At 36.6% G+C, this 19,491-nt stretch overlaps 1 protein-coding gene across 7 annotated transcripts in view; it reads right to left on the reverse strand.

The window, feature by feature from the left end:
• LOC111144282 (chromosome unknown C3orf67 homolog) overlaps window positions 1–19,491 on the reverse strand; it is a 247,545-nt gene that overhangs the window by 73,176 nt on the left and 154,878 nt on the right. For 4 of the 7 annotated variants that reach the window (XM_022498519.1, XM_022498517.1, XM_022498522.1 and 1 more), the window contains 4 exons: window positions 19,355–19,471; window positions 18,037–18,156; window positions 15,288–15,619; window positions 4,834–5,208 (listed from right to left, as the gene is read on the reverse strand). The exons of 1 other annotated variant lie outside the window; for it this stretch is intronic. In XM_022498519.1, the coding sequence (XP_022354227.1) occupies window positions 4,834–5,208; window positions 15,288–15,619; window positions 18,037–18,156; window positions 19,355–19,471 (944 nt within the window). Of the gene's footprint in view, window positions 1–4,833; window positions 5,209–15,287; window positions 15,620–17,678; window positions 17,682–18,036; window positions 18,157–19,354; window positions 19,472–19,491 lie in introns of all 7 variants that reach the window. 2 more of the 7 variants (XM_022498518.1, XM_022498520.1) reach the window with 2 other exon arrangements.

The following is a 19,491-nucleotide window of genomic DNA, read 5'->3' on the forward strand; positions in this document are numbered from 1 at the left end:
AGAGTCAGATGCTTAACTGACTGAGCCACGCAGGTGCCCCTAGAAGCCCAGTTTATGAGGCAGAAACCACCCTACATGTTAGTTCTCTCTATACATTGACTACAAAGCTAGCCAGCAGAGGTAATTTCATACCTGCATTCATATACTGGATGGACTTCCAGTCCCAGGATAATTGTCAAAATTTTTCTTTTGTATCTAGTACATTTCCTATACATCATACCAATAGAATACTTCTAGGCCTGACTGAGCTCATCATGTCTGTGTTAGAATTCACTACTGGGCCACAGTAGTTGAAGTATTAAATCTTAAATATCTTGAAAGAAAGAAAAGTTTTTCATTCAAATGAAATCCATTTGTGGGGGCAATTAGGTGAGAAAAAGAAGTAAATGACATCCAGATTGGAAAGGAAGTGGAACTATCTCTATTTGTAATGACATGATCTTGTATATAGAAATTCCTAAGGAATTCACAAAAACACCATTAGAACTAATTAATATTCAGAAAGGTTGCAAGATATAAAATCAATATAAAAATAAATTGCATTTCTATGAACCCTAGACATGAACAAATTAAAAAATTAAGAAAACAATTCTATTCACAAGAGCATCAAAAATATACTTAGGCATAAATTTAACAAAGAAAGTGTAAGACTTGTATGCTGAAAATTATAAAACATTGTCAAAAGAAATGAAAGACACAAATAAATGGAAAGATATTCATGGATTGGAAGGCTTAATATTGTTAAGATGTTAAGATATATCCCCCAAACTGATTTATAGATGCAATGTAATCTCAACTGACAAGCTGATCCTCAAATTCCTATGGAAATGCAAAAACAATCCAGGAAAGGAAGAACAAAGTTGAAGGAGTCACACTACCTGATTTCAAAGTCTACTATAAAACTACAGTAATCAAGACAGTGTGATACTGCATAAGGATAGACATATAGATAGAACAGAACTGGGAAGTCAGAAATAAACTTTCACATGTATGGTCAACTGACTTCCAAAGAAGGTGACAAGACAATTCAATGGGAAAAATAGTCTTTCAATCAATAGTGTTGGCATAAGTGAATATCCACAAGCAAAAAAATGCAGTTGAGCCCCTACTTCCCACTAGAGACAGAAATTAGCTAGAAATGGATTATAGGACAAAATTTAAGAGTTAAACTAAAAAATTCTTAGAAGAAAACAGGAGTAAATCTCTGTGACCATGGATTAGGTAATGGTTCTTAGCTGTAACACCAAAAGCATAAGCAACAGAAGAAAAACATAGATAGATTGGACTTCACCAAATGTAAAACTTCCGTGCCTCAAAAGATAGCCCCAAGAAATGAAAAGACGGCTTACAGAATGGGAGAATATATTTGCATATCACATATCTGACAAGGAGCTTGTATCCAAACTCTTACAACAGGACAATAAAAAGACAAATAATCCAATGAAAAAATAGGCCAAAGATTTGAATAGGCATTTCTCCAAAGGAGATAAGCAGATGTGCTAATAAGTGTATGAAAAGATGCTCAGCATCTTGAGTCATCAGGGGAATGCAAACTGAAAGTGCAATGAGATACCACTTCACACACACCAGGATGGCTTAAATGAAAAAGGCAGACGATAACAAGTGTTGACTAAGATGCAGAAAAATCCCGTCAACTTGCCTTGCTTGTGGGAATGTAATATGGTGCAGCTGCTACGGAAAACAGTTTGGCAGTTCCTCAAAAGTTAAATATAAAGTTCCATATGACCCAGAAATTCCACCCCTAGGTATATACCCAAGAGGAATGAAAACATATGTCCACACAAAAATGTGCATATGAATGTTCATAGCACCATCTTTCATAATAGCCAAAAAGTTGAAACAACCAGCTATCGACTGATAGATGAATAAACAAATATGGCATATCCATATAATGGATTACTATTCAGGCATAAAAAGAAATGAAATGCTACAACATGGATGGAACTTGAAAACATTATGCTAAATGAAAGAAGTCAGACACAAAAGGCCACATACTGTCTGACATCATTTATATGAACTGTCCAGGATGGGCAAATCCATAGAGACAGAAAGCAGATTAGTGGCTTCTCGGAGTTTGGGGGAAGCAATGAATGGGGAATGACTATTAATAGGGATGGAATTTCTTTTGGGGTGATAAAAATGATCTAAGATAAGTAGTGATGGTTGCACAACTCCATGAGTGCCCTAAAAAAGGCTGAATTCTATATTGTGTGAATTAAATTTTAGTATATTCTTATTTTTTAAAAAAGATTTTATTTATTTATTTGACAGACAGAGATCACAAGTAGGCAGAGAGGCAGGCAGAGAGAGAGAGGAGGAAGCAGGCTCCCTGCCGGGCAGAGAGCCCGATATGGGGCTCGATCCCAGGACCCTGGGATCATGACCTGAGCTGAAGGCAGAGGCTTTAACCCACTGAGCCACCCAGGCTCCCCAAATTTTAGTATATTATTAACAGTCACCACCATGGGTTTCTGGAATCTGGGGGAAAAAATTCCTTTGTGGAGTTGGCAAGCACATGGCTCTCTTGAGGAAACTTGTTTCAGATTCTTAGCTACAGTTATTAAATGGAGAGAATGTCAAGTATTAGCACCCTTTCACTATGACCATGATTTCTTTTTTAAATGGTGTCTCTGGAAGAACACTCCATTCCCACAGTAAATTCACCCTGAAATGGGGCAGAGTGCCGATGCCTTCAATAATTTTACATCCTATTAAATTGGGGTTATCACATTCACGAATGTGAGCCACAGATTGTAGCGACCATGTGGGTTCCCTGAGATCACATTTTATTAGTCTGTATTTTGACACTGAGGTCAAACCTCTCTGCGCAAATGGTAAGCAGTGCTTTTGTGCCTCTATCCTGTCCACACGTGTAAAGTTCCTTCCCTCTTCCATCCTTTTGAAGGGATTGCTGTCAGTCTCCTTAGAGGTAAGATGGACTAGTAAAAATGGCCAAAGCTGCACCGGGGTGCCTGTGCAAAGGCACAGGAGTCAGATGAGCGCTTTGTAAAGGGCAGTGAGCCGCTGGGAGGAGGAGGGGCTCTTGGAGCAACGCAAAGAGTCTCGGCGAACGGGCTCTCAGATGAAGAGGATGGGTAAGGGAAAATGATACCATTTCCCCCTGGTATCATCAGAGAGCGCTATGGTTCAGGCAGTGTACTTGGTCGAGTGGCCAGGTACTCAAAGTCCATTTGTGCCTCAAGTTTACAAGCTGATTTTTCGTGCCCTGGTTTTATTTCTACAGAAAGATGGAAAGATAAAAAATAAGCAACCTTTTGGATATATTAGAATGAGAGATTTTACCTAATAGAAGGGTGGTGGCAAAAAAAATTAGGGGAGAATGGAGCGGAAGGCTTCTTAGAGACTTGCTTTGGTTCCATTTTTGGCAGCCCAGTTTCGGCTGCAGTCAAGGGAAACAGCATCCTAAGAACAAATCCCTAAGGTTAACTTATTAGCTGTTTTCCACTTATGAGTACACCAAAGGGGAAAAAAATTACAGTTAGGTAGAATATCTGTTTTAGAAATAATTTAAAATAAATGCAAAACAGGCAAAGATATTACTATTGACCACTTTCATCCTAAAATCACCATAAAACAAATTCCATTTTCATTGAGTTAGGTTATTCACTACATTTTTGTGGGCACACATGCAGATACGCATACCAATGTGAGAAATAAAATGAATACACATTCCAGTTTTATCTGGGTCTTTCTTGAGGAGGGGCCACCATTTACGTGAGAGTTGGTACACGTTTATGCAGCCCAGTGCAGTGGACCCAGGCAGCATTTCTGGTCTCAGACAATCTAGTTTCAAGTTCTAACTCTCCAACGAACTTGCTGTTGTCCTTGAGCACCCCGCATAACCGAGCTGAACCTCAGTTTCCTCATCTAAAAAATAAGCATGAAGGTGTCTACCTCTCAGGGTCACTGTGAGGATTAAATGAAATGCTTCAGTGGAAAAAAGGCTTGGCAGAATGACTGACACATGGCAGGTATTTAAGAAGTATTAGCTATTTCTGTTCTGTTAATGATGACATATATGTCTATGACTTGTGTGAGGGAACAATCCTCCCTCAATTGCTTAGAATGTAATTGAACCAAAGCTTTACAATGTAACACATACAGAATACTTAGGACATGACAAATAAAGAAAACCTTTACTGTGTTTTAAAAAAATGGAATGTAAGTTCATTTGTTCGGTATAGCTTCATCTGTTTTCTGGTTTCTAAGTGCAGCATGGAGGGACTGAAGGAAGAGGTACTAACACAGGAAGGAGGAAAATCAACCCAATGGACATGAATATAGCCTCCAAATTAGCCTAGGGATTTATTCAATGACACTACTTTACTATTAACCTTCACTCATGCCATTTATTATTTGGGAAACTGCTGCAAAGAGACCAGAAAGAGAAGAGAATAATGATGTTTTTATGGCTCCTAATGTAGATTGTTATTGAAAATCTGTCAATTTCACTGGCAAGCCTTTGGCTCAAAAATAAGATCTTCATTTATAATTTGCAGGCAGTGATAACTAAAATTATGAGAAGTAACTGGGAAATAAAAAAAATTACTATAATGATAATTATCTTTCTCATTAAAAACATGAGGCATTCTATTATCACTGGGATGGGCAATATACTCTTTAACAGCTGTTGCTACTGAGCTAAAACACATTGGAATAAGAAGGCAAATACATTACTGATCACCCAAATGATGAAAAATAGGTCCTGCTGAAAACCCGTGAGAAGTGGGACAGAACAGAACACAGCAGGACTTGCTGCCCGCCTATGCAAACCGGAGCGAAGCCACTTACAGATACTTCAGGAATCGGCCTCAACTTTCCCCCCGAGATCTCCTTTAGGGAGGTTTTGTTTATTGAAGCTGGTACTTGATGGGCTGGTCGGTCCTTTGCTTTGATAACAGGATCTGGAGTTTTCTGAGAGGCTTCACTTCTTCCAGGGGGAGAAAGGCATGGTGTAGGCACCACACTTGTTCGAAAGTCTTTTCTATCTATCTGCTTTGCCAAGGAATTCTGGCTTTCTGATGCTCCTGCTTCTGTGTAGGCACTTTTTAGAGGTCCTTTATCTGTCCGCCTCGCAGCCTTCCCCAACGTGTTCTCTAATGTTAGCTGAGTTAACCCTGAAGGACTAGTTGTTGGGTTCGGGGAACCCTGGATACTGTCGTTACCCTACATGGGGGAACAAAGTGAAACCACATTGAGCCAAAATCTGTGGTGAAGAAGCTACTGAGAACAGTCCTTAAAAAGTTCACTTATTCTCTGAATAAAAGCCAAAGTATACATATAATATACCTATATATGATATATATATACCTATACTTAATATATATATTAATATATATACTTTATATATATATATATATATATATATATATATATATATATACACACCTATTTTATTTTGCAATAAAAAGATGAGTAACTAAAAACAGCAGTGCAATAGGTATAAACTGTTTGGTAAGATGCCCTGCTATGTGGTATCTATCTGGTCTTGGTAAGGCATATATATATTTTTTTTACCTCTGAGTTACAAGAGAGCCATTCACTAAAAATACAGTTATTTCAAAAAAGCATGTGAAAGAAGAGGATCCACTGGAAGTTACATAAGCATAGCACACTTTGACTTCCTAATGAGCTAACTCTATGAGAAGAGGAACAGCTAGAACTTACAGTATTTAGCTTATTTAAGCAGAGAAATGCTACTCTAAAAATAAGCTGGGCTATCAAAGTGTATTTGTTTTAAATTATTGTAGGGAAGTCTTATTGTTCAAGAGCAATAGATTAATAGACATGTTTTGTGAAATACTTTTCTTACATGAAAATTTCAATTATAGAAAGTATTTTTTTTTCCATAAGACAAGAGCATGATGAAACAGAATTATTTGTAAAGCTACATGAGTTTTATAAATACATAGTTCTGAGATTATCCCTAGGAAAGCAAAAATTTTAATTTTTAAATCTGAGAAAGGAGGAACTACAAACATAAAATCAATGGCTGTGAAAGTAAATAATGGAAATGAGAACTACAGTGCTTTTTTCAGTTGGATTTTTCTGCTATAAAATAAGAACCTGAAAGAACAAACTAACCTGATCATTGCTTATACCTGCCAAGGTAGATTTTTCCAATTTGTTTTATTTACTTAAATATGTAAAAAATAAGTGGATATTAAAATGATAAACTTAGGACAGAAAAAAAATCAATAAAAGCAGAGTATATATCTATCTCTATATACATTTGAAGATTTTATGTATTTATTTATTTGAAACACAGAGAGAAAGAGCAAACATATGTGCAAGCCAGGGGAGGTAACAGAGGCAGAGGGAGAGGGACAAGCAGACTCCCCACTGAGTGTAGAGCCTGACGCAGCACTAGATCTCACGACTCTAAGATCATGACCTGAGCCAAAATCAAATCAGATGTTTAACCAACTGAGTCACCCAGGTATCCCCCCAAAGCAGATTATATTTTAAAGACATTATTTGCTATCTAAGAATGTATCTCTTACATTCAATTTCAGTAAGCTATTGCTTACCCTTCAATTTGTAGCCACACAGAACCAAACATCTAGTTACTTCCCAAATTTGGTTTTTTATTTTTAAATTTCTTTTAGAATGATCGAGAAAGACTACATGCAGGAGTGGGGCGGGGCAGAAGGAGAGGGAAAGAGAGAATCTTGAGCAGACTCCACGCTCAGCATGCAGCCTGACAGGGGGCTTGATTTCAAGACCTCAAGGTCATGACCTGAGCTGAAATCAAGAACTGGACGCCTAATGAACTGAATCACCCAGGCATCCCCCCCTCCCAGATTTGGAATTTTTAAACAAAATATTTGAGAGGCTGATTGAACTGTTGAGTTTTTTGCTCAGTGTTTGCTCATCATCACACTCAACATACAGATTACTATCTGAAGTGAGATTTCCCTTTCAGTAGAAGTGAAGCATGTGTAAAGGCGAGAAAGCCTGCTCTAGTTTGCACACAGGCCAGAAGAGGATGTTTTTCTTTAAGATTTTATTTATTTGAGAGAGAGAGCACTTGAGAGAGAGCATGAGCAGGGGAAATGGGCAGAAAGAGAGGGAGAAGCAGACTCCCTGATGAACAGGGAGCCCGATGCGACTCAGGGCTTGATTCCAAGACCCTGAGATCCTAACCCAAGCCAAAGGCAGACACTTAACTGACTGAGCCACCCAGGCATCCCCAGAAGAGGAATTTATCACGCCTTTTAATGAGAAGGGATCTATCTGTGTGTCTGTCATAGTTCTGCCTCTCTTCATTTCTTCCTCATCATATCTAGGGCTATTGCCATAGGCACTGTAGATGATAGGCATACAATGGTAGTCCAGAACTTAATCTCTGCCATGCAGGGCCTTTGAGGGGTCCTTGGGTGATGTGACTCAGCAGAATCAGCGATGGCCCATGATAGAAGGCATGGGTGTAAGTTTGTATGGTGTCTGCAGCATCTGTGGAGATTACTAAGAGGGAGGCCAATTAGGAGACTATCGAATGGATGATTAGAGGTGCTGGCGTGGCTGGGCTGAAGCAGTGGTAGTGGTGATGGAGAGGCTGGGCTGATATGAGAGTTCTGTAGAAGGCAAGGTATGCTCTACTTAGTGACTCTGGAAATCTCTAAAAGGTAGTCTGCAATCCCTAATCCTGTTATAAAATGTTTTTCCTTCCTTGTGGAAAGTGTTGGAAAGTAGAGGAAAGTACTTCCTGCAGAAAGTAACTGTAATCTCAAGAAAGGTCTTAGAACACTCGGGTCTTAGAACGTCTCCCAAGAAATAGCTTGCCTATCTGTAATAAAGGATGAGAACTGCAGAGTGTCTAAAGATCATCTTCTTGGTATTCATCCTGGGCCTAAACCTGCTTTGTCTATGCTGGCTTGATCTTCTCATACATATATTTCTTTATAAATGATGGGGAAATATATTTTCCAGAGCCCCAAATGGAGTCAAGAAAAGATGGTGATTGGATGTCAATCCACAGGCACTTACTTTACGTTCCATGTGAAAAAATAAGAAGGTTGGGATATTTCCGCCCTTGCAACAGTACTACATTGGCTGCAACTGCAGGTACTGGGCAACTCTCTCTGCTGTACATCATTTACTGAATAAGCTAATCCTTCATCGCCACTCTGAGAGCCCTTAAGCTGTTCACATGGTTGAAGAACCCTGTCCTCAGGCAGAAAACTGGAAAGAATGCCAGGGACCTGAAAGATGCCTACTGTCCTAAATTACTAAGGAATGGGGTGGTGGCTTTTGCAATTTTTGTTTTACAGAGATGAAACGAGGATAAAAGTGTAGCCTTGTCTTAGAGAAAGTAACAGAGAATATAGCAAACATTCCCCAAACTCTAGTTCTAAGAAGGTACTGGTGGAAGTAGGATGGATTTCTTGTTAATTCAGTCTGGCTGCTTGATAGTGCTATCTCTCCTCCAGCTTTCAAAAAACTCTCGTTTAATTTTCTATACTGGTTATATACATTGGGCAGTGGGTTTTCTGTGACCAAAAAGACCCTCTGCTCATCCATTTCCATCAATTTGCATATAAAAAATAAACGTGTGCTATGTATTTAAAACAGATAGGCCCTAAAAATAGGTTGGTTATGTCGAAACAGTATAATTACGCATCTTTGGGCCAGAATCTTTGGATCCCTCTGGGATTCTATTTTGTATATGACATAAGCAGAAATTGGGAGCTTTTGCAATAAAAATGAGTTCAGTAAATATTTACTAAGCTCCTGCTAGGTGTAAGGCATTTTCTAGGCACCACAGAAGAAACACAGGTAAGAAGAACCTAGGCATTGGCCTCGAGAGGCACAAAATCTTGAAGGCAAAGGCATAAAGCCGAGAAATAGATACCTACAAAAGTAAAAATTTCATAAGGTAGAAGGTAGCAAATATCATTTCAAAAGTTTCAGATGTATAGTTAGAAGGATACCTATAAAGCCAGATGTTTGCTATATCATTTTATAAACACCTTAAAAATCAAATTATTTTATATGAAGTCTATTTTTTATATCTCTGGGTGGGTCAGAGTACAGCTTTTTCTTCCTTCCAGTAGTTTACTCAGGTGTAAAATTATTTCTTTTTGCTTGGCATGATTATACACAAAGAAATATTCATGAGATGTATATGGCCATTCACCTCACATTTTTCCCAAGATATACCCTGGTCTGGCGATGAGCCTAGAAGGACAGATTTAGCTGTGTTCTCTGGTGAGCATTCTCTTGGTTGTACTGCATTTCAAGGTAATATGTTTCTATGCTACTACTTAAAGTAAGAAAAGATAAGTAACTGGAGAATCTGGACAGAGTATAAAAGGCTCGTTTACTCTGGCTGCCCCAGAACCAATTCTGGTTTATCCCAGATTCTAAAAGGAGAATTAGGATAAATGAGAAAGGCAAGAGATAAACGAGACCAATATTTTGACTTAAGTTGGGACGGCTTCTCTTTTGGAGTGGAAAGAAATAGGGAATGAAACCTAGTATTGTACTCTCTAGGTGTGGTACACTGGCAAACTCTATTCCTTTTTTTAGCAACACTTCTGACTTACTAAAGTAGATGATATATGTATAGATGATGTTTATTGATTCCACATGTGTAACGTTTTTGGGCTCTACATGCTCTTGGCTTAATTTTTTCTTATATAATATATGCATTTGTTATATGCATTAAAAGTAAGCTTACTATGACCTGATTGAAAAACAACCACATTTCCCCCTCTGGTTTGTCATTTAACTACTGAAAACCTGTACAGCAATTGAATATAATTTGTCAGAGTGGTAAAGAAATTATCATGCCATTTTCATGTTCCGATCATCTGTTCATCTGTTTCTCAGAAGAACAAATACAAAATGCTTTTGATTTAACTTGATATATTTTTTTAAAAGTCCCAAATCTCTTAAACCGTTTGTCTTCTGGGCTCAGAGGCATTTGTTTGTTAAATATTCAATCACGCCCAAGTGCCGGGAACATCAATAGAGTTTGCCTGATTAACTGTAGCACAGCATATGTACGCTGAAGATGAGAATGATTTCCCCAAGGAGCCAGCACTTCCTCTGTTGAACTGCGTTTCTTAAAACGACATGCAGATGGGCATTTGGACAATAATTTCTGGATGCATAAAACGGATTGCTCTTGCTGAGCTGTAATTTTAAAAAGATAATTTTAATGACTCTTGAGGGCCACCTACTTGGAGCAGATGGGACCCAGGCTCTTTGTATCACAACTTTAATGTTGAGTGAGTCAGGGTAGAGCTCTGTTTTAGCCTTCGTAAAAGTGGATGATTATATTTATTTGTATTTCAATTGATTTTTTAATTCAGTCCACTGTGAAAAGAAGTCTTGTAGAACATTCTTAAAAGTTCTGTAGAAAAAATATGTCTGTAATAATTCAAACATACTTTTGATGGCTGTTTTGAATCTGTAATTGAGACTGAGTCAGAAGGAGTCTTTACTATTGTCCAATGTTTTAGTGACTAAACGCATGCACTGACAGCATCCTTTAGCTGGACATGGGCACTAGGGGACCAAAGAGATGATTAGAGGTATATACTTCCACTGTCAACTAAAAGGCACAATTATTTGCATAGACGTAGCTAAAGACACTGGTCATAACAGAATGAAAAAATCATTTCTTCTTTGAGGATAACAAGATTGACCACTCAAATGTATCTTAAAGGGCTTCCCTAACAACCATTCCCAAGAAGTATTTCTACTTCCACCTCCTGAATTTTACAGGAAACTATTAAAGTAATACAGTTTTTTCTGGATGACAAAGATAGTTGATAGTGGTAACATATAATGCATTTTACTAGTTTATAAAGAAGTAAAATGAGAAAGGAAGATGTAACTGCTTCTGACAAATAACTAACCTGAAGCAGGCTTGATATTAAAAGGGGTTGGACAAATTATTTTGTAAATATTTTTACTTCTAGTCAGTGATGCTCTACAGACAGATGAATAGCAGAAGTTAGAAGGACTCTATGGGGTGGGCAAACACCATCACATGACTCTTTGGGGAAAATGATGACACTCTTAATTGTTTAAGACAGAAACATATTTTTCTTTAAGTTAAGACTTCATGCTCTTTTAGCTGATAACACTTTAAAGATTTCTTGTGGAAACTCCTATCCATAACCAAATATTTATCCACAAGATATTTATCTACTAGCAGAAGCTGCAGAATGATATTCTAAGCAGACAAGAGTTTTAAAATCTTCTTTACCTGCATATAACAATGAAGAGCCAAGTCATAAGAACCAAGGGGCCTGTGATGTTTGCAGAGAGGAACAGAGCTTCACAAGATAGTAATAAAGACACAGAGCTGTGAACAGCCTTAAAAAATTTCTCACCCAGAATAAATATTAAATCCGCTTGATAGGTTAGAGGATGTTATGTTGTAATTCATAATATATAGGAACAAAAATGCAAGGCAATATATTCAAAATAAGAGTCCTTCCACTTTTTTCTAACACAGTTATTGACATTTAAAATTTTTAAAAGGCTACACAGAAATATAAGCAGCCTCAAGAGGAGTAAATAGTCTTTCTATTGTGTGTATGTACATGTGTGTGAGAAAGTAATTCAAATTCATTAGTCAAGTATATGGGGTGAATGGTTTATAGATTAACCCAGAAATATAAACTATGCGAGGAAAAAAATGCTATGAAACAGCTAAATTGCTGAGTGCCAGAAAAACAAAACAAAACAAAAAGCCTTCAAAGCAACAATGTGGGGAAAACTGAAGAGGAGGACTAAAAGGGTCCTTTTTACTTTGTTGTTGGTAAATTTGTCTTCTGCAGCCCTCTAAGGAGTTATTAGATGGAGAGAAGATCTGGAAGTGTCCTAGCTAATTTGAATGCTCTGAGTAGTCAGTCCACATAATTCATGTCCAACTATGGATAATTTTTTGGCTTAATGTTCCAATTTGGATTGTGATACAGGACAAATCATCTGGCCTTGCAAATATGTACTTTAGTATGTGATACACAGCCAGAGCTTTGGGGGAAAAATGACAGTATTTCTAGATGAAAAATTAAATTAGGGGAGTAATAAAATATTAATATAAAGCTAACTATTTCAAGTTATAAACCAGGCATATACTCAAAGCCATGTTGGGAATAACGGAATAAAATACAAAATAGAGATAATAGAAAGAGGCTTTTTTTTTTCCCTTTCAGATGCTGGAATCGTGGAAAAGGCACTTTGTTTTAATAGCTTTCCTAGGATAATTCATTTTATATGGCAGTCTTGATTTTATAGCTATATATTTCCACAGTGTGCTTTTCAAATAAGAAGTACAAACTCAAAACTGATTGAGTATCAGGAATATTAGTATACATGGCTGCCTAGGGAATAAAATATATAGTAAAGCAAAGACTAAGACAAGAGCAAATGCAAAAAAAAAAAAAAGAAAACTCATACTTTTGAGGCCCTCACACTATGAAGAGCTCAGATGTGAACTAACGATGATGAACTTAAATTTCAAAATCAATGTATCACTGAAAGCTTATTTTAATTAGCTTTTACTATTGTATGTGTACTTTTCCTCTAGCTATCATGATAACATTTGATTTTTCTTAGATTACAGGCTATGGAACATATCTCATTTCCCCTTAAAAATACTCAATGGTTGGCCATCAAATAAAGTCTTTCACTACAAGTTAAAACTTCAAGCATAGTAAGTAATGTAATTATCCTCGTTCGTCCACCATTATTTATGACATGACATTGTTTTCCTTAAGTATAATTATGCTACTCTAAGGATATAACATTCTAAAATAACGCAACTTAGAGTAAGGATGCCTAAATTAACTAAACTGATTTTTCTTCAAAGACTGTATGTAAATAAACATTTTAAATAGCTAATCTGATTTCCCATTGACTTACACAATTAATAAATGAAAGAAGTAATCCTAAGGAAAAGAAATGACTAAAAAAGCCCCCTGAAGACTAATTTGATCACCATAAATTCTAGAACTTCTTTAAGTAAAACCCAACATTTTTTGTTGGTCTATTTTCTGTTTCATAGTTTGTATATTGTTATTGCCTCTAACAATAAACCCCAAATGGCAAGGCTTCTGCCCTTCTCTCTGGCTGCCACTCTTAGCAGGCTCCAGCTAAATGTGGGCTAGGACAGGTGTTAGCCATGAGATGGTCCCAGTATAGACTCCAGCCCTATGCTACTAGTCATTTTGGTGGTCTTGGCTCAGGGGTGACCAGATAGCTATGCCTCTCAGAACTTGGGTAATACATGATATATTTATTTTCAATTTCATGTAGTTGGTAATTAGTATTTGTTTGCATAGTAAATGACGAAGGATGTCAGAAGTAGAGTAGCTAGTAGCAGAATACAGCACACCAAGTGATAACAAATTAAAATAATCAGAATAGTATTCTTCATTTTCCCATGAAGTTCTATTGTTTCTTGTCAAGTTCCTCATGTCATGATATTTAAAGGGCAGTTTCTCGTAAAAATTTTCCTCAAACTTTTCCAGGGAAGGAACTAACATTTCCCACCTGCCTTGAAATTTCCACTATTAAAGGAATGCTTTTGGTTTAGGTCTGAAAGATGGTGCAATGCACATGGGAAGGGGATGGACTATCCCATTAATGAAATGGTATGAATTAATTTATCAGAGTAGCCTATTCATACCGTAGAAGAATTGACAGCTGGGATGGAGGCAGTAGTAGATGCTGAAGGCAAATGTCTATTTTAGTTTTTATATCTTAATGTTATTCGGGGTGAAAGGGATGAAGATGTCCAGAGCAACATTTAAAATGCTGGCATCAAAAGTACTACTTATGCATAAAGGGATGTGTAGTAGGTTTATGTTTGGTATGACTAATAGCTTCACTACACTCAGAAGGCAAAAATATTGTAAAAAGAAGGATTTCCCTGCACACCTTGCTATGGAAACTCATTAAAAGTTGCAAAAAACCATAATTACTGCCTGAACAATTTCATCATATTCTCAACTGTCTCTGAAGGTAGGAGCAATGAATCTTATCTACATCCTGCTGTCCAAGGGGGATCCTTGATCAGTTATAATTATTAAAAATTTTTTTGTAAGCATATACAAAAAGTTATTCTAATTATTATTATATAATAATTACATTGGTATATAATTTGCTATATTTATATTTATTACCAATAATTAAGTAATTTATAATTCAATTTTGACATAGAAATGGTGTGTATAATTTTACAAAACCATAACTTGACTATAACCTGCTTTTTTTTTTTTTTTTTTTTTTAAGATTTTACTTAGTTATTTGACAGATAGAGATCACAAGTAGGCAGAGAGGCAGGCAGAAAGAGAGAGGAAGGGAAGCAGGCTCTCCGCTGAGCAGAGAGCCCGACGCGGGGCTCGATCCCAGGACCCTAAGACCATGACCCGAGCTGAAGGCAGAGGCTTAACCCACTGAGCCACCCAGGCGCCCCAACTATAACCTGCTTTTAAGATAACTGTTTTCCACAGAATATAGGGATGCCTATCATTAAAGAACAAAGCTGAAGGAATTTCACAAATAAATTCATTTTGTATGAGGGAAAAGAGTCCTCATAATACATTAAGTTTAAAACAAATGTCTCAGAACTACTTTCTGTTTGGTTCATAACAAGTTTTTTTTTTTAAACTTTATGTGAATTTACTAGTTTATAAACTATATTTGTATTCTAAATAATTGTGAACAGAAAACCCAGGGTAAGACAAGTCCCAGCACTAATCCATGATTCATTATCTAAACTTTAATTGGCACAACTCTTGAAATTCCGGGACCATATGGAAAATAATGAGTCCTAATAGGTCTAAGGTGGAGGGATGGCAGGGGAGTGAGGAAGCCAGAAAACCGTCAATTCAGAATGCTTAGCCACTGTGGCAGTCTCCCCAGAGAGCTAGAACAATGTGTTCTCAGTGTTTTACTGGTCTCTCCATCGTATTACTAAACCACATGTTATTTCTCTCACTTTATGAAACAAAAAATAAAATGAGAAAACAAAAACAACCCCAAAACTGGTTTTCATAATTAAAAATGAAATTTTTAAAAATGAAATTGGCTCTTAATAAAAAAGGTAGCAATTCAGAGTTTCCATAACAACCTGCGGCAACTGTCAACTGACATGCAATCTGCTGCCTTTTTATAAATAGCAGCTGATTCCCCCTCTTTCGTTTCAACTAGTTTTAGTGCTCATCGGAGCTAATGGAACAACTGTGCTATAAAACGACTTCACTCATCAAGCAGTGTACCTCTTCGCTGCTGTCACGGCCATAAAAATCCTCCTCCAATTCGGTGTCTCTCCTTGTCAGGCTGGTATCCTCTTTTAGATCCAGAATAAATGGGCACCCCTCTGGGGATGTGTTCTGAGTTTTTCCATGAGGCGCTGATCGTGGTCTTGATGAAAAGGTGAAAATGTCCTTTGGGACAACCTGGGTTTCCTCTGCCAGTTGGCCATGTTCACTTTCCTTGCTGGCTTCCAGCCACATGGGTGAAGCATGGCAGGAGTCTTCATCCAGGAGAGACCGTCTGCTGGATGCCAAATGGGAAATGCGATCATCATGTTCAGGAAATATCCACTCATCTGACATTGGGGAAAGATGACAAAAATTACAGGAGTGTTCCATCAGTGTTCTATTAAGGCAGGTAGTTAGGTTAAAATTCTTGGGTTGCAACTGAGATTTATCAAATAATGCAGAAGCCAACGAATGCAATTTATCCACCATCTTGTAACCTGCTGAACATTTAATCCATAGATCAGTGCCTATAGCTATGGGCAACTCATTTGCACTTCTCGGTCTGAGTTGAAACACTGGCCAGGAAATTTATAAGTCTGAAGTAATTATCACCTGTCTTGCAGCAAGTTCTTCATAGCACAATCTGATTAATTTGACATTCCACGGGGGGGAGGAAATCTTCCAAGTTTAAAAGGGTTTGAGTTACTAATATCTTCTTTTAACTGCAGGAGGGTGGAATATTTAACAAGTTTCTTTAAATAAAATAACTGGGCATTGTTTGGATTACAAATCATGGAGGAGAGGTAACCATGAAAAGGTTAACAGGGTTTTCCTTTCCATTCCACTGACTGAAACAGGACAATTCAGAGACTAAATTGAGCAGACTTTTCCAGTAATAGAAAATCCACAGAAATACTTGTTAATGTGATGGGTGAAAAAGATCTTTAATTATAGCAGAGAATGTTTTGATATATAAATCTTTTTGCACAACATTATTTGTTTTGTTAAAAATACTCTATACTACCCCTGGGATATATTTTAACCAAAACTATAAAAAAAATTCTGAACTTTAAAAATTTTTTGAAATTTAGTTGACACACAATGTTTTGTTAGTTTCAGATGTACAACACAGTAAAAAGATTTTAATCTTTCATACAACATTGAGATAGATTTTTATAACTATGATCCAGGCAAATGTAACAGACAAATATTAAAATGATTGTCATTAAAAGCATGCTTATTTTCTTCTTTAGAATGACAGCAGGAAAAGGTTGCATTTTCTCAACTTAGTCTATTTTCCTTAAAATTTACTTTTTTTGAGCACTATGACAATGGTGAAAATCTTACAAAAAATCTGTGTTCAGGAGAACCAAAATGTGGACATGGTAATTTTACCCTGACTCTTGAATCCTGCTCTATTTAACTTCACAAGAAAAGTAACCAAGAGACATCTAAGATTTGCTGACTTGAACTCTAAAACCTCCAGTACCAAAGCAACAAACAAAAAGACCTTTAATAAAAATAATATTAACGGCACAAATAAAATCGTATTCATCATAATGTATTTGTTTCTTAAGACTACCATTATATAATAGAACTTGCTTATAAAAAAGGGTAACAAATGTACATTTCTTAGGGAAAATCTGAAAGGGACAAGGCTTTCACATTTTCTGTAGGTAAGTGGCCTACAGCAGGCCGAATCTACATCATTGGTCCACATTCACAGGGGATGTGGAAGGTCCGGAGTCAGTGTACCATGAGCGGGTGAAATAAACAGATTTAATGGGCTGTCCTCTATTGGACAGCAAATCCTATTGCATGGTGCTAAGCATATAGCAGGTGCTTTGTAAACACAGTATATGCTTTATTAATAAATAAATGTCGAAAAAGATTATAAAAACCAATGGGCTGCATTACCTACATGGATTTATAAAGAAAATTGGAGGAAAAGATACTGGGAATCTTCATTTTGCAATTCAACAACTTGTATGACCTATGGTCAAACATATTATTAACTGTCAAAAAGTCAAGGTAAAAGGAGTGTTTCTACACCAAATGAACTCTAATTATCTCACCACCACATGCTTTTTTGGAATTCGTAGTTTTACCTCAAGTATTTCCATATCAATTGTAATGAATAATTTGGTATGTTTTCTTAGGAAAATATGTAAATTACTGTGTAATCACAATATTGCAGCAAACAAGATAAATGCAAGAATGATCACCTAAACATCTAATTAGTTTTTCTACACAGTCAGATTTATGCTAGAGACACTAATTGCGCCTAACATTTTAATGAAGGTTTCAACATTGCATAAATAAGACTGACAAACTACAAACAATTTTCATTTATTTTCCTTTTTCTCTTGCTCAAAAACAATTCGCCTTTGTAAAAGTACCACACACCTGCTAGGGAAGATATGTTGATGGGCTCAATGCTCTACACTCCAACCGTCTCCATTATAAAGAGGACTGGAGACTTGCAACAATAGGTTATCTTTGGGGATGGTGACAATGTCCTGTGAAAACTTCAGTTTCAACTTTCCTTCTGCATGATAACTGGTGCATTGAAACTTGGAAATAAAAATGCCCTTTCATCCATCAAAGTGTGAGATGCAATTGGGGTTAAAAGGAGATTTATCACAAAATGATAGATTTTAGCAAATGACTGTATCACAACTTCTCAAAATGACTGGGTTTGAAATGCTAAACATATTGATATTTCATCAATTATTAACAATTAAAGTGGACTGAAGATGCCAACCTGTTTGATCGGGAGACTGCAGTGCTGGAGAGCTGGGGTTCATCTCTGTGCTTTGTTGGGACCCGCTGTTGAGGGCAACTGTTGCTTTATCTTCATTCCTGTTATTTCCTGAAGAACTGCCTTTATTGGAATAAATATTTTCCACGATGTTATTTCTTTTGATTTTTATTCATTTGGAAGAATGCTAATAACATGGTGTGCTTTTCTAAATGATTATTGAAGAGTACCTTAGAGGTGATAATACAGACTATCTGCAGTTCTTTTCTTCTCCACTAGAATGTTTCAAAGATGAACTCAGCTGCATTTTTGCAGAGGGTCATCTTTAAATTCCTTGATATTTGCATGGGGGCATTTTAGATTTAAGTTTCATAATATGCAATAAAAGGAATTCTATCACCCATATTATTTTCAAAGGGTCCTATATTTTCCCTTTGGTTCCACATAAAGTAAAATGTGTTTTCTTTAAATTACAGTTCTTGCACAACCTGACTCAAAATTTTAAACCAAGCACTTTCCTTAAGCATTTTAAGAAAATGGACACAGAATTAACTTTTCTATTATTTTATGAAAATAACATGAATCCTAACAAGCTGAATTTCAGCCTAAGAACACTACATTTTTGAGAAATTATGCTAACAGATGCGTACATGATATACTCTGGGCTTGACTCAGGATAGATTAATGAATGTGCAGACAGGTCTATACTTAAATGCCTCAAATCCAATATTCAAAGGGATAACTATAATAAAACTAATGCTTTATTGGTTGTGAATACTTGAAATTTTAACCTACATTCTATTAGCATGGAGTCCAAAGGGAGAGACAGCAAATATTAAACACACACACACACACACACACACACACACACACACACACACACATACCCCTATATCTCAGATAAATATATCTGAAATATATTTGAAATATTTGAAAAGGGCCCAGTTTAAAAAGAAGAGATATATATGAAACATGAAAAATTATGAGTTAAGTTCAATTTTAGTGAAGTCTGCAGGTAGGAACCTCCTCTATCAAATTTGGGCTGTTTCTAAAAAACAATAATTTAAGCTTATTCAGCCTTTGAGAGGAGAAGTAGGGAAGTCCTTTACTTCTGAGGTACTGTCTGTTTAATCCAGCAAATCTGTTAAGGCTCTAGAGCAATTCTTTTGCAGAAAATTTGACTTCCATAATCCATGTAGAAAAGACATTTATATTTTAAATGAATTGGTTTGTAATCCTTTGAAATTTACAACCTGCAGAGAGAGATTCCATTGCTCTGAATAATATACAGATATAAGATAGTATTGAATTAGTGCCGTACCGCTGTGTGCCTCTGTCCTTTCTCTGCTGGTGCTTTTTAACCGTAATCTTCTCCTGTTATTATTCTTATCTGCTGATGGTTCTTGAGGGGGATGTGGATGCATAACATGTAGATCGGCTGGTACATTTCATATCAAA

The sequence above is a fragment of the Enhydra lutris genome, unplaced genomic scaffold, assembly GCF_002288905.1.
Source record: "Enhydra lutris kenyoni isolate GAN:26980312 unplaced genomic scaffold, ASM228890v2 scaffoldscaffold10, whole genome shotgun sequence".
Classification (NCBI taxonomy): domain Eukaryota; kingdom Metazoa; phylum Chordata; class Mammalia; order Carnivora; family Mustelidae; genus Enhydra; species Enhydra lutris.